Here is a 14394-nt window from a genome sequence, read left to right on the forward strand (position 1 = left end):
CAGCTGTAGAAAACCAGGCACCAGCTGCTATGAAAGGGAAACACTGAACATTTTTCAGCGAAACTGGTGAGGGCATGTCTGAACATACAGGAAAGAGACTTAGCAAGAGAAAAATCGCAAAATGGGCAAAAAGGGAAAGTTACATGGCAGCTGACACACGAGTTAGAAAAGACGACAGAAGACGACAGAAGACGACAGAAGACGACAGAAGACGACAGAAGACGACAGAAGACGACAGAAGACGACAGAAGACGACAGAAGACGACAGAAGACGACAGAAGACGACAGAAGACGACAGAAGACGACAGAAGACGACAGAAGACAAACTCGCAAGTAAAGAAATACCATAGTTTCACTAACAAGGAATAGGGAAAGTACAGCAACAAGAATGAAAATATGATGGTGAAGTGGACCAGCTTTCATCTGCAGAATAGGCTTACACAGCCTGAAAGCAGCAATTAGAAGGAAGACAAAGGATACTCAGAATCATAAAATACTTTGAGTTGGAAGGGACCTTCAAAGGTCTGCCATTCAAGCCCTCTGTCATGAGCAAGTACATATTCAACTAGACCAGGTGGCTCAGAGCCTGGCCAGAGTCCTGGCCTTGAATGTCTCCAGAGATTATGCATCTATCACTTCTCTGGGCAATCTGTTCCAGTGTTTTATCACCCTCATTGTAAAGAATTTCTTCTTCATGTCTAGCCTGAAGCTCCCCTCTTTTAGTTCAAAATCAGTATCCCTTGTCCTACCACAACAGGCCCTGCTGAAGTGTCTGTCCCCATCTTTCTTATATGCCTGCTCTTAAGTATTGAGAGGCTGCAATAAGGTTTCCCCCAGAGCTTTCTCTTCTCAAGGCTGAACAAGCCCAACTCTCTCAGCCTGTCCTCTTCGGTGGGGGTACTCCAGCCCTCTGATCATTCTTGTGGCCCTCCTTTGAACCCACTCCAACAGGTCCATGTCTTTCCTGTACTGAGGGCTCCAGAGCTTAACACAGGACTCCAGGTGGGGTCTCAGCAGAGCAGAGTGGCAGAATCACCTCCCCTGACCTGCTGGCCACATTCCTTTTGATGCAGCCCTAGATATGCCTGATCTTCTGGGCTGCTAGTGCTCATTGCCAGCTCATGTCCAGTCTTGCATCCACCAATACATCACCAGTCCTCTGCAGGGCTGCTCTCAATCCCTTCAATCCCCCAGCTTGCAATGATACCAAGGTTGCCCCAACCAGATGCAGGACTTTACAGTGGGCCTTGTTGAATCTCATGAGGTTCGCATAGGCCTGCCCCTCAAGCTTGTCCAGGTTCATCTGGATGGCATCCCATCCCTCAGGTGTGTCAACCACACCACACAGCTTGGAGTCATAACTTGCTGAGGGTGCACTTGATCCCCACATCTACGCCACTGATGAAGATATTAAACAGTACTGGTCCCAATACGGACCCCTGAGGGACACCACTTTTCACCAGTGTCCATCCAGATATTAAAGCCATTGACTACTACCCTCTGGATGCAACATTCCAGCCAATTCTTCATCCACCGAACAGTCCACTCATCAAATCCATACTGCTCCAATTTAGAGAGAAGGATGTTCTCGTGGACCGTGTCAAAGGTTTTGCAGAAGTCCAGACAGATGACACCCATAGTCCTTCCTTTGTCCAATGATGTAGTTACTCCATCATAGAAGGCCACTAGGTTGGTCAGGCAGGTCTTGTGCTTGGTGAAGCCAGTATTTAAAGAGGAACTGTGTCTCCATGTGTTGAGGAAATAAAAATGAAGAGCTGAGCTCACTTGTGAATAAACTCCATCTTTCAGATATGAAACAATTTGTTTTCAAAGAAGGACACACTTCACTGTATAATAATAACACCTGTAGTACTGCCCATGCAAACTTTCAGCTAGGAATTCCTACACCTTAAAAGTACAATCAGACTAACTTACATAGAGGAAAACATGCTATTTTAATTCTCACTGATTTTGAATAAGAAGTGAAATGATTGCACACCAACAATTCAAAATACCTTCACGGAGACTGGCATGTATAAAGCATGTCCACTTTAAGAAATTATGCACTTTTTAATGTTGGAGCTTGTAAAGAGGTAAATCACAACACATACATCACTGTAAAAAATTTAATACCATGGTTTTAGCACTCATCATACTAATTCATAATTGCCAACAGAACCAGAAGCACATATCATGTCTTTTGCCAGCTACAAACAATCTAACCAAGTGTAGCTTTTCTACCTGAATGTTTCTTCTTGCAGTTGTTCTAGCTGTGTCTGCAGCTGCAAATGCCTACGACCCACAGGGCTGTTGGGATCTTCAATAGAATCAGATTGATTTAAACGTTCCATCAAAATCTGATTCTCAGCGAGCAAGCTGCTCTTCTCCTCCTGGAGGGCTGCAACCTATTGTAATAAAAGCATAAACCGGAATAACTGAGATATCCAGCTACAGAGAACGTTTTTTTCACGTGCATAATAAAGTATCAACACAACCCACAAATAGAAACACACGGGCTTCAATAATCACATTTCACAAAAAATATATTATATCCTTAATAGGTATTCAATTGCTATGTCACATAACAAACATACTGCAACATTAGAAGCAGGTTTACCACACAAAAACCATGACTAGTTTTAACTGTATTTTGTACAAGCATCTAAAGAAAAAGTCTTAGTTATCACAGAACATAACTTGGTTATAATAAACTCTGCCTACTTTTCTGAAAAACAAATAAAACTAGCCCTCCACAGTAAAGCTTTTAAAATCAATCAACATAGAATATCCAAGCCTGGATACCCAAGGGTGTGCCCTTTGCAGATTTTTTTTTTTAAACCAGTGTCCAATTGCAAGCAGATCTGACACAGGAACGTAGTCCCAAAGATAACTCAGTTTCCTGTAATGTTGTGAAAACAGGCAATAATGCAAGGAACTCAAAGTGCTGCAACTCAAACAACAGCTGGAGCATGAGTTCACACATTAAATAGCATAGAATTAACATGCAGGAGGAGGAGGAGCTGAAGAGATGGAAAGTGAACATCTCAACAAAGGGAAATGCTTCTACAAGAGCTTGAATCATCAAATATGTCAAAATCAACTATGTCACACAAATGAGCTTCATTACGTCTAACGGTCAGTGAACTGTTAGCAAAAGCCTGAATTATACACAAATGTAGGGCTGCAATGCTAATGCGCCTGCTTTACACTTCTCACGTCTTCTGGATGAGGTATGCTTGACCTACAGCAAGGGTTAGTCTAAATCCATACAGGTGATACAGTACAGCAACTTCTGTTTGGGATTTAACTGAAACTTACAGCAGCATAAATTCTATTAGTTCTCTAATGCAAGAGTTGAATCACACAGCTCAACCCCTTCTTACCCAAAATAAAAAAGGTTCGTAGTGTAAATCATTTTAATACTGGCAACATTGCATCAATGTAAGAAAACAACTAAATTCTCTCTGCTACACAAGTAAAATAATTACTGTACAATTTTCCATCTCCCTTTTAAAAATTATGTTTCCACACTATACTTCTTGTTTTAAGCTGCCTAAAAATTAACACATCTCTTGCCCACTTCAAAATGAATATGTACAATATAGCAAACCTACCTGCATATCTAACTCATGACATCTCTGGGCAATTTCTTCTTTTGTTGCTAGTGCTTCGTTCAATTCTTCTGTAGTTTTCTTCAGCTACCATGAAAAACAAACATTTATAGTTTCATCACACTCTGTGAAGTGTCTAAAAATATTCTGAACCACCTGACTAAAATTACTTTTATATTTAGGCAATAAATTCCTTTTTCAGAAAATAGAGGAAATTCTGCTCTTATAAAGAAATGAAGAAGCAGATATGATTACTATTTATTTTGTGTGACAGTAAAAAGATATTTGGTCTTACAAAAATGTTTTAAAATTACCACATCTGTTCTATGAATTGAGTCACAAAATCCTGAAGATCTTGGATCTGAAGAACTCATCAACTCGGTACACTGAAAAAATTGTCAATACCACTTTTCTTTAGAGATGCAAAGAGTGCATAATTTCAGTCTTCAATCTACTTTTTAAATATAGAAAGGACTGGAAGGTGGAAAAGAGGGGATGGACAATGAGGGTAAAACATGTCTAGCACCGGAAGTCACTCTTACTGCACAACAGGAATACAACTAACATGGTAAGGGAGAAGACTACCCTTCTGAAAAAGGGCACTGAACCTTGTAAGCCATGAGCAATATTCAGACACTTCCCTTCAAATGCTTTATGTTCAAAGATATGTACCTTTAATTTTGCATATGAATGCGGTTAAGAGAATGTAAAAAACACAGCTAAAAATAATTGGCCTGATAAGGCAGGTGCATGCATATTATGTACACAGAGATATAGATATGTATTATTATATATGATGAATATGATGGGCTTTCTCAAATGACATTATCATATATTATTCTTTCAAGTTTACTTCTCAAGTGCTTGTTGACATACCAAAATTAATTCCATCTGTCAGAATTTACACACTTCTACTGAGAAAGCATGCTGGAGGAACACAAGGAACAACACTGTACTTTACTTCTCAATTAGAAAAAAAATAGAGGAAGTTAGACAGTGTTAGCATGAGGTCAAGCTAGTAAAAAACAAATGGTTTTGTGTATTCTTTAAATATATCAGACAAGGAAGGATTCACTTTGAAAGCTTTCAACAGTTGCCAGAACTTCTTTAAGGATTTTTGAGCTTCACCTATGGGGTTTTTTTTAAACTGACTTTGGAAGTAGTAAATGGCAAGAAAACATTTTATTAAAATACTACATATTTTCAATCCTTTCTCTCAACAAAGAAATCCTTTTTCTCAAAGATTGGCACCAGTCTGAAGTTTTGCTAAACCATGTCACCTAGCTAAAGCTGTTTTCCAAACTGAGTTTTTCTTCCCCACCACACAAAATGGTAACGCAATTTATAATGTCAAAGGACTTGAAATACTGAAATATATTTTTCCACTCCTTATTTGAATTTCCCCTTCCAAAACCCTTTCATGACTAAACAAAAAAAGACAGACTTTTAATAAAGCAAAATGACTAGCCATTGATGTGCTATGATCAAAGGAAAAGAAACATCCAGGCTTAGATACCTGTCGATCAAGGTCAACGTAAGCATCATTTCCAACAGAGACTGGAGACTCTTTACTCATCAACTGGAATTAGATTACACTGGATTAGAAAACGCAAGGATTTACTTTTATATTACAAGCTAAGGTTCAATGAAATACCAAGCTGATTTCAACTTTTGGGAGCTTAATCTGACTTCATTTAGACATTTTTTACTTCATTTTTATATAAGACATATTCAGAAAAATTACAGAAAGATTTATTCAGAATTTATTATATTTAAAGTACTATAAAAGAAATCTTACATCATCTCTTTTTTTCCTGAAAACACACATTCTTTATCTAGGATGAAACATACACTATATTCTGCTAAGCATTTTACTGAAGTGCCATTGGAATTACGCCACTGTCAACATATCATGCAACACCCGCCCCTTAACTCTTCTCTGACAGTGGTTTTCATTTTTTGATCACTGGCAAGTTCACAGAAATTTACTTATTTAGTTAGTTAAAGTTGAGGACATATCTATCACAGTTAACTTTGCAAAAAAAAGGATGATAAAAATTCCTGCTCTGGAGTTGTTTGTAATTTGCAAATTTAAAAATAAAGTATTGAAATTCGCATTAGAATTCCTTGTATACTAACCTATTTTATTGCACGAATGGCTGGTAGTGGTTTTAGTCTAGAAAACATCACTTTTAACCATAACTTTTAAAACAAACAAACAAGAACATACACACAAAACCACAAAAACAAAACCAAAAACCACATCCCAAACCAAACCCTCCGAACTGAGTGATGTAAACTAAGTTTTCTTTCAGCAGCCCACTGATCAGCTACACAAGTAGTTAAAAGTTAAATAAAATGTAATTGAAAGTTACACAAAATACAACATGAAACAGTCTTCCACATAACAAATACGTTGTAAGTAACTCAAAAGGCATCATTACAGCACCACACTGATCTTTTCTGTCATCCTGTCCAAACACAAAGTATTTTATGAGTTCTCCAATAACATGATTCATGGAAGTTACAATCAAAAAGGCCCAATCCTACCAAAATCTGGACAAAATTTCTTTCCTAAGGCCTCCTGTCTGGCCTAATTACTTCCTCTAGAGACAGGGTTTCCTGTATTCCTTCCAGAAATCAGTGCTTTTGCATTACTTTTCATTGACAAAGTTCCTCTGACACACAAGCACAGAGCTTTCATTTCTTCTCCATCTTTTCTGTTTATACCACTGTGTACAAGAGAAAATCTCTGTTCGACATTCACATCATTCAAGTATTTATACATATACATATTTCTCCGGTTCTCCTTAATTGGGATCTAGCCATGTACTACATGCTTAATTTCATCTATCCGTCCTCAACAGTTCTTCTCAGACTGATGATGTCGGTTGCTAACTGCTGAATTCCTTCCATTTTGTCTACATCTTTACAATGACAAACTACTAGAAAATGAAGCATTCTACAAAGCCCAGATTCTCTGTAACAATAATTAGAAAGAGCCTAGCCTCAGAGCTGTCCTCTGAAAAATGAAGTCAAAATTTTTCATTGCCATGTATACACTGGCATTACAAACTTGTATTTAATTTAGGTCCATGTATTCTGATTATTGTTTTGCTATCCAAACCAAGAATTTCCAATCTCTCTGATAAATGATGTTTATAAACATTTCAATTAAACTACAAGGAAAGACATTTGGTCTTTAAAAAAAAAAATCCACCAATTATAAAATTTAAAACATATTATACATAGCAATGTATTAATTGCAAGTAATAACAAATTATAATAACATAATGAGAATATAGGAGTGTACAATACAGAATATACATAATTTATAATTATATATAATATTTTTGCAATATTTTTCATCACTATATCATTCTCGCTCTTCCTCTATCTTGTGCACAGTTTCCATTTAGAAATGCACATTTGCAGATCAGAATTTAAGAATCTAGGTGGTGGTAACACACCAGACCAATTTCAGTGCACTGAAAAAATAAAAGTATTGTTCAATTTATAAAAACTTTATGGAACACAATGCATATTTTATTATTAATATTTTATTTTAAACATTTAAATAAGAAAGGAAATGCTGATGAGTCACAAGCTATTAAAAAATTTCAAACCACCAAATAAAATTTAAAACACTAAATGCTCCTGCTTTCATTTAAAAGTCACTTGTTTTACGCAAAAAAAAAAAAAAAAAAAAAAAAACCAGAGAAAACAGGGCACAGGTTTGTTCTATGGTGCTTTGTGTAATATTCTAATGAGTGAGATGATTAATGAAAACCAAAGTATCAAAACTATTTATATGTATTTTGCTGAAAGAGAAAAATTGATTACACAATACATCAGTAAAGCTCAGAGTGGTCTTTTTACATACCTAGAAGAAAGAGTGCCTGCAAGTCAAATGCTTTGAAATGTTTGGATCAAGTGATATTCCAACTTTTCAAATACACACATACACCTACTTTTCTAGGCACTTTATTTTGGTGTTTCCTATGTATTGTTTAGTCCAAGTCACTTGGATTCCAAGACCTGCTTAGAGTCCAAGAAACAGAAAAACCTTATATCCACTGAAATTTCACCCTCCAAAGACACAGAGTGCAGGTACAGTTCTGGAAAGACCTTCTGGACCTAAATTCTCATTAGAATCACAGAATATTTCAAGTTGGAAGGGACCCATAACGATCATTGTGTCCAACTCCCTGCTCTTCATAGGACTACCTAAAACTAAACCATGTCACAGATTCACAGAATGGTTGGGGTTGGAAGGGACCTCTGGAGATCATCTAGTCCAACCCACCTGCTAAAGCAGGTACACCAAGCAGGTATGATCAAGAGCATTCAGATGCTACTTGAACTCTGACAGGCTTGGTGCTGTGACCATGTCCCTGTGGAGCCTGTTCCAGTGACCAACTACTGTCCCAGTTAAGAACCTTTTCCTAATGTCCAATCTGAATTTCCCTCCGAGCAAGCTTCATTCCATTTCCTCATGACCTACCACCAGAGAGAGAAGAACAGCACCTCCTACTCCGCTGGACCCCTTGAGGAAGTTGTAGACTGCAATGAGGTCACCCCTGAGCCTTCTTTTCTCCAAGCTGAATAAACAAAGTGACCTCAGCTGCTCCTCTTAAGTCTTGCCATCAAGATCATTCACCATGTTGGTTGCTCTCCTCTGGACACACTCTAATAGTTCAATGTCATTCTTATATTGAGGCACCTAGAACTGCACACAGTACTTGAGATGGGGTCATACCACTGCAGAGTAGAATGGAACAATCACCTCCATCAACCAGCCAGTTATGCTGTGCTTCATGCATTCCAGACCTTTTGGCTGCTAGGGCACACTGCTGACTCATATTCAACTTGACATCAACCTAAAACCATAGATCTCTTTCTGCAGGGCTGCTCTCCAGTCTCTCATCTCGCAATTTGTACATACAACCAGGATTACCCCATCCCTGGTAGAGCATCCAGCTCATGCACTTATTAAAATACACACAGTTGCTGACTGCCCAGGTCTTTATTCTATCCAGATCTCCCTGTAAGGCCACTCTACCCTCAAGGGAGTTCACAGGTCCTCCTAGTTTAGTATCATCAGCAAACTTCCTTAATGTACACTCAATTCCTGTGTCTAGATCATTTATAAAAACACTGAAGAGCGCTGGCCATAAAACTGAGCCCTGGTGAACCCCACTGGTGACTGGCCACAAGCCTGATGTAACCCTTTTACTGTTACTCTTTGGGCCTGACCTGCCCATATATTCTTGACTTGTCTAGCTGTATACTGGACATTTTGTCCAGAAGGATGCTGTGAGAAACAGTATCAAAAGCTTTGCTAAAGTTCACCCCTAAAAACACATCTACTGGCTTCCCTTGGTCAACCAGATGAGTGACTTCATCATCAAAGGAAATTAAGTTAGTTAAGCAGGACTTTCACCTAATGAACCCGTGTTGGCTATGACCAAAGACTGCGTTGTCTTTAACCTTCTCCATAAGTTTCCCAGGCACTGAAGTAAGACTGACAGGCCTGTAAGTATCAGGGTCCTCCTTCCCTTCTAGAAAATTGGGACAACCTTTTCCAGCTTTCAGTGGACTGGGATCTCTTCTCTCCCAAGGCAGTAAGAAAGTTTTTGAGAAACTTTCTGATGGTTTTTTATGCAGCTGAGATCCTCCTCATTTGGTTCTGAAAGCCTTGGACTTCTAGGCAGCTTGGAAGGTAGCACTATAATCACTCAGAACTGTACCAGTAGCTGGAACTGTAAGCTCTTTGATTCATTGAGTTTCAAAAATCTGTCCCAGAACAACAGATCCTCATCCTGTGATTTCTCCCTACTTTTACTCCTCATCTCTGAAAGAGGGCACAAACACTAAACAAGTTCAATGCCTACTGCAAAAATGTGAAAAATTGTGGGCTGCTTCAGACCTGTCAATTTTATCAAATGAAGGAAAACCATCAAAACATTGTATTACAGTAAAAAAGACTGCTAAAGTAAAATATCCCAAAACTAGTGCATAGCAGCACTGACTGGAACATGACTTATCATAAGGATTCTTTCAATGCTTGTTTCAAAGTCCTCTCTACAGTGCTATAAATGGCAGTCCACACAAAGACAACAGGATGTCCGTCTGCATGGGTACAGCATTGGCCTAAGTGATAACAGGGGACAGGGTTCCTGTAGACTCACGAACATCTCTTCCTCTATTCAAACATTACAAAAAAGTGAAATTGCTCTACAGTTTAAACTGGTATTTAGTTTCTGTTGTTCAGGTTCAGAGAAACAGGATTATCAGTGATTTCCTGCTTTCCTTTGTGGCCTGCCATGCAGCAAACCTCCATCTATGAAGACGGATATGGACTTCACCTATGGGCACTTTGGGCTCCTAAGAAGTGTTCTGGTTTTGTTAAAAACAAGTTTCTCTTTTAGTGAATTTGCCTGTCAGCTAAAGCCTTCATGTTAGCTGCATTTTCCTGGAGAACCTGACACATGCTTTGGTTAAACCTAGCAATGGAATGCAAACTTATTGATAAGCACGGATGGACATCTCGCGAGAGGGGCAATGAGAAACTGGTGATCTAGAGACTGACCAACAGTGTATAACATTTCATTCACGTGAATACTTCATATAAAAGTGGGAGATCACGAGGATCTCGGCCCTTTTTTCCCTTTTTCCTTCCCTTCTGCTTATGGCCAACATTAGGAGAGGACCTTGCTGGTCGTCCCTGCGAACTGAGGCCTAGTGAGAGACTGAATCCAGCTCCGGTTGGCTACAGAGTCTAATCCAGGACTTTGGGTGCTGGCTCTGCAGTTGCTGAGACTTACAAGATTGGTTTTGTATATTTTGTGTTATTTTCTCTATTCTTATTAGTAGCATTAGTAAAACATCTTTAACTTTTCCAACTCTCTTCTCTCTGTCCTTCTTTCCCTCCCGATCGCCTGTCCTGAGTGGGAAGGGGGGAGAGGGAGGGGCAAAAGGGGGAAGTGGGGGGGGAGGAGGTTAACAGTACATTTGCCAGGGTTTGATTGTCACCCCGCAATCCTAACCGTCGACAGAAGTCACATGGCAGCTTCATGGCTATAGCAGTCACTAACACTGTGGTTTAATTTTCACTGTGGCTTTAATTTACTACTGTACAGCACTTCTACAAAATACAGTGCAGTATACTTGCAAACTTGTAAAAACACATTAGCACGAATACCTTCATTAGCCTATTCATAACACTACAGCTGACAAAAGAGTACTCTGCTCTTAATTTCTCTCGTTCACTTGTCCAGTAAAAAAAGCCAGAAAACAAAAAAACAAACAAACAAACAAACAACACAGTTCATGGAATTCTGCTATTTGAAGGCACAAATTTTGCAGAAATTCTACAGTATTTGGTTACTCATATAAAAGCCACCTACTGCACTTCAGGAGTAACAGGGACCCAGTATCTAAAATATCCATAAATTTCAATCTTCTAGATTTAAAGAAAAGTGGGACATTCAATTAGAGTTCCTGACATAAAGCAAGCTTTACTGATTCATTTTTCTAAGGAAAAATAATATATCTTTTAATGTAAAATGAAAAAAATCTATGTCCTTTATTTACTTCCAAGTAAGCCTCAAAGTGAAAAAAAGCACATTTTTGTGAAATACTTAGAGAATGAACTTATACACACTGTGGGCATCCCAGCATACCTCCTGAATGGCTGTCATGACAACATGTTGAACCGATTCTTCCATCATCATTATGGTCTGGATGTATTCTGAAAATAAGAGCATTCTGAAATGTTACTGTTGAAACTCAAGTCACAGAGAACATGAGGTCTGAAGCTGCATCTTTCCTGCAAATGATTAGGTGTCACAGATGACAGTCAAATTTATAATGACCAGTCAAGTCCCACCCCAACAAACTCAAAAAGACTTTATCAGAAGTCTGTTCAGACATAAATCGAGGTTCATTGTCATCAATCTTTTTCTTCCTGCATCTCACATTTTTGAAATAACTACTTGTACTCCTTTTCTCACTTTGTTCCCAAATTATTCTGGCTATATAAGTAGGCAGTTCATGCATAGCTTGATCTTCTCCACATGTTTCCTGTCTTCCTACAACACCCTCACTTTAAGGCAATTTCATATCTGTTCTTGGTCTCTGTTCTTGTTCCTATGCTATACCAAAAATAAGTGTCCTCCACTTTTCCATTCCTCACCTACGTGTAGATGCGAGCAACTCCTTGACTAAGTCAAGGAGTTATGACTTGCCCAGTATCATACGGTTTCAAATCACATATGATCACCTTTACACGTGACCTGTATTCTTGTAATGATCTGCCTGAAAGGAAGATGCTGGGCACTGGTCACCTCAAAGTCATTAATTATATCATACCAAGTCTCACTCAAAGTACATAAAACTAGACTGTTCTCCTATTTCAAACATGTACATTTGTAATGTTAAGACTGAAAGAGTAAGAGATATATAGGAACAAGATACACTTCCCACTTGAGGATGCCAAATAGTCACCAAATAAAGGAAGATAATTCTTAAAGAGAGAAGCCAGAGAGTGGTGGTCAATGGTGCGAAGTCCAGTTGGAGGCCAGTATCTAATGGAGTGCCTCAGGGGTCAGTACTGGGGCCAATATTATTCAATATATTCATTAATGATTTAGACGAGGGAATTGAGTGTACCATCAGCAAGTTTGCTGATGACACTAAGCTGGGAGGAGTGGCTGACACGCCAGAAGGCTGTGCTGCCATCCAGCGGGACCTGGACAGGCTGGAGAGTTGGGCGGGGGATAACCTGATGGAATTTAACAAGGGAAAGTGTAGAGTCCTGCATCTGGGCAGGAACAATCCCAAGTTCCAGTATAGGTTGGGGAATGACCTATTAGAGAGCAGTGTAGGGGAAAGGGACCTGGGGGTCCTGGTGGACAACAGGATGACCATGAGCCAGCACTGTGCCCTTGTGGCCAGGAAGGCCAATGGCATCCTTGGGTGTATTACAAGGGGGGTGGTCAGTAGATCGAGAGAGGTCCTCCTTCCCCTCTACTCTGCCCTGGTGAGACCCCATCTGGAATATTGTGTCCAGTTCTGGGCCCCTCAGTTCAAGAAGGACAGGGAACTGCTGGAGAGGGTCCAGCGTAGGGCAACAAAGATGATTAAGGGAGTGGAGCATCTCCCTTATGAAGAAAGGCTGAGGGAGCTGGGGCTCTTTAGTTTGGAGAAGAGGAGACTGAGGGGTGACCTTATTAATGTTTATAAATATATAAAGGGTGAGTGCCACGAGGATGGAGTCAGGCTCTTCTCAGTGGCAAACAATGATAGGACAAGGGGCAATGGGATCAAGCTGGAACACAAGAGGTTCCACTTAAATTTGAGAAAGAACTTCTTCTCAGTGAGGGTAACAGAGCACTGGAACAGGCTACCCAGGGAGGTTGTGGAGTCTCCTTCCCTGGAGACATTCAAAGCCCGCCTGGACACATTCCTGTGCGACCTCACCTAGGCGTTCCTGCTCCAGCAGGGGGATTGGACTAGATGATCTTTTGAGGTCCCTTCCAATCCCAAACATACTGTGATACTGTGATACTGTGATACATAAAACAGTGAAGATAGGAGGTCTAATAAACCACAGTTACTTATATAGCCATAGAAGAAAATTACTTTTATTTCAATTAATACGATAGCCAGACTGTCTCCTGATTCAGGGAAGAAGAAAAGTAATGTCAGAAGAAGAAATTTAAGTGATTTAGACACCTGAGAAAACTGGAAAGGGGAACCTAGCTACAAAAGCTAAGATGTACCATGCAAGCAGAAGGCAGAAGATCTGAAACCCTGGTTGCCATTTTGTCCGAAATAAAACCAAAATGAGTTAAATCAGGAGGAAACAGATATTTGACGCAACTTTAACGTAAATATAGTAAAGTTTTACTTATCCACATGTATATTTTACAAATATGTTCCTATGTTTCCTGTTTTAAGTGTTGAGAATAAATGTTTGTAGTTGCTTTGTTTCCTTAACCTGGTTTGAATTAAGTGAATTTAAAGGTAATTGGTAGCAATAGAACACCCTGCACCCAAGGCAAGTTTAGAGCAAGAAATCTGGGACACTTCAACAAGCATTTCCCTTGTTAATCACATCCTCTGTGGCATCTGTAGGAGAAACGAATGGGTGTCTATTTTACCTGTGCAGGTCAGAGAGACAGTTGTTGCCATGGGAGTCAAGAGAGGCAGAAGTCTCTTTCAGTGACTGTTGAAGTGGGATTCAACTGCCTAACATGCCTCAAGTGACATTTTGGATGCCCTTACGGTATTGTGCTCAGCCTTCAACTGCTGCCCAGAAAGGCATGATTGCCAACATTGCTTTTTCCTATTTCAAACCTCATGAAAAAGAATCAGAAACTACAGTACCCAAATCACACCACATCACATCTTCAGAGCAACCCCCAGTCATACTGATGGCTCTCTGCCATGTAGCAAGATGCTGACTGGAATGCATTTCTAAAACCAAGATTCACACACAATAGTGTAATAATCACTTTTTTTTTAATTCATAACTATCCCAATGTCCCTCATAAATGGCTAAAGGGTAGGCCCAAGAATTTGCCATAGGAGAGTACCTTCTCAGCTCAGCAAACAAAACCTGAAAACACATATGTTGGAGGTAAAATCAGTTCCACAGTCTGAGACTCCAAAACTAGTGAAGCTTATAAAAAAAGTACAGTTATTATCTGCAGGACAAAATAATGTCATCACTGAAAAATTTTATATTTGTCTCTGACAGCAACCTGAGAAATAAAAC

General features: G+C 39.4%; 1 protein-coding gene across 7 annotated transcripts in view; it reads right to left on the minus strand.

Annotated features, from left to right (window-relative positions):
- Nucleotides 1–14394, minus strand: part of HOOK3 (hook microtubule tethering protein 3) — a 93072-nt gene that overhangs the window by 43828 nt on the left and 34850 nt on the right. For 6 of the 7 annotated variants that reach the window (XM_071802141.1, XM_071802140.1, XM_065860905.2 and 3 more), the window contains 4 exons: nucleotides 11297–11364; nucleotides 5128–5190; nucleotides 3615–3698; nucleotides 2242–2405 (listed from right to left, as the gene is read on the minus strand). In XM_071802141.1, coding sequence (XP_071658242.1) covers nucleotides 2242–2405; nucleotides 3615–3698; nucleotides 5128–5190; nucleotides 11297–11364 — 379 coding nt within the window. The remainder of the gene's footprint in view (nucleotides 1–2241; nucleotides 2406–3614; nucleotides 3699–5127; nucleotides 5191–11296; nucleotides 11365–14394) is intronic. The other variant, XM_071802144.1, reaches the window with a different exon arrangement.

Source organism: Patagioenas fasciata, chromosome Z, assembly GCF_037038585.1.
Source record: "Patagioenas fasciata isolate bPatFas1 chromosome Z, bPatFas1.hap1, whole genome shotgun sequence".
Classification (NCBI taxonomy): domain Eukaryota; kingdom Metazoa; phylum Chordata; class Aves; order Columbiformes; family Columbidae; genus Patagioenas; species Patagioenas fasciata.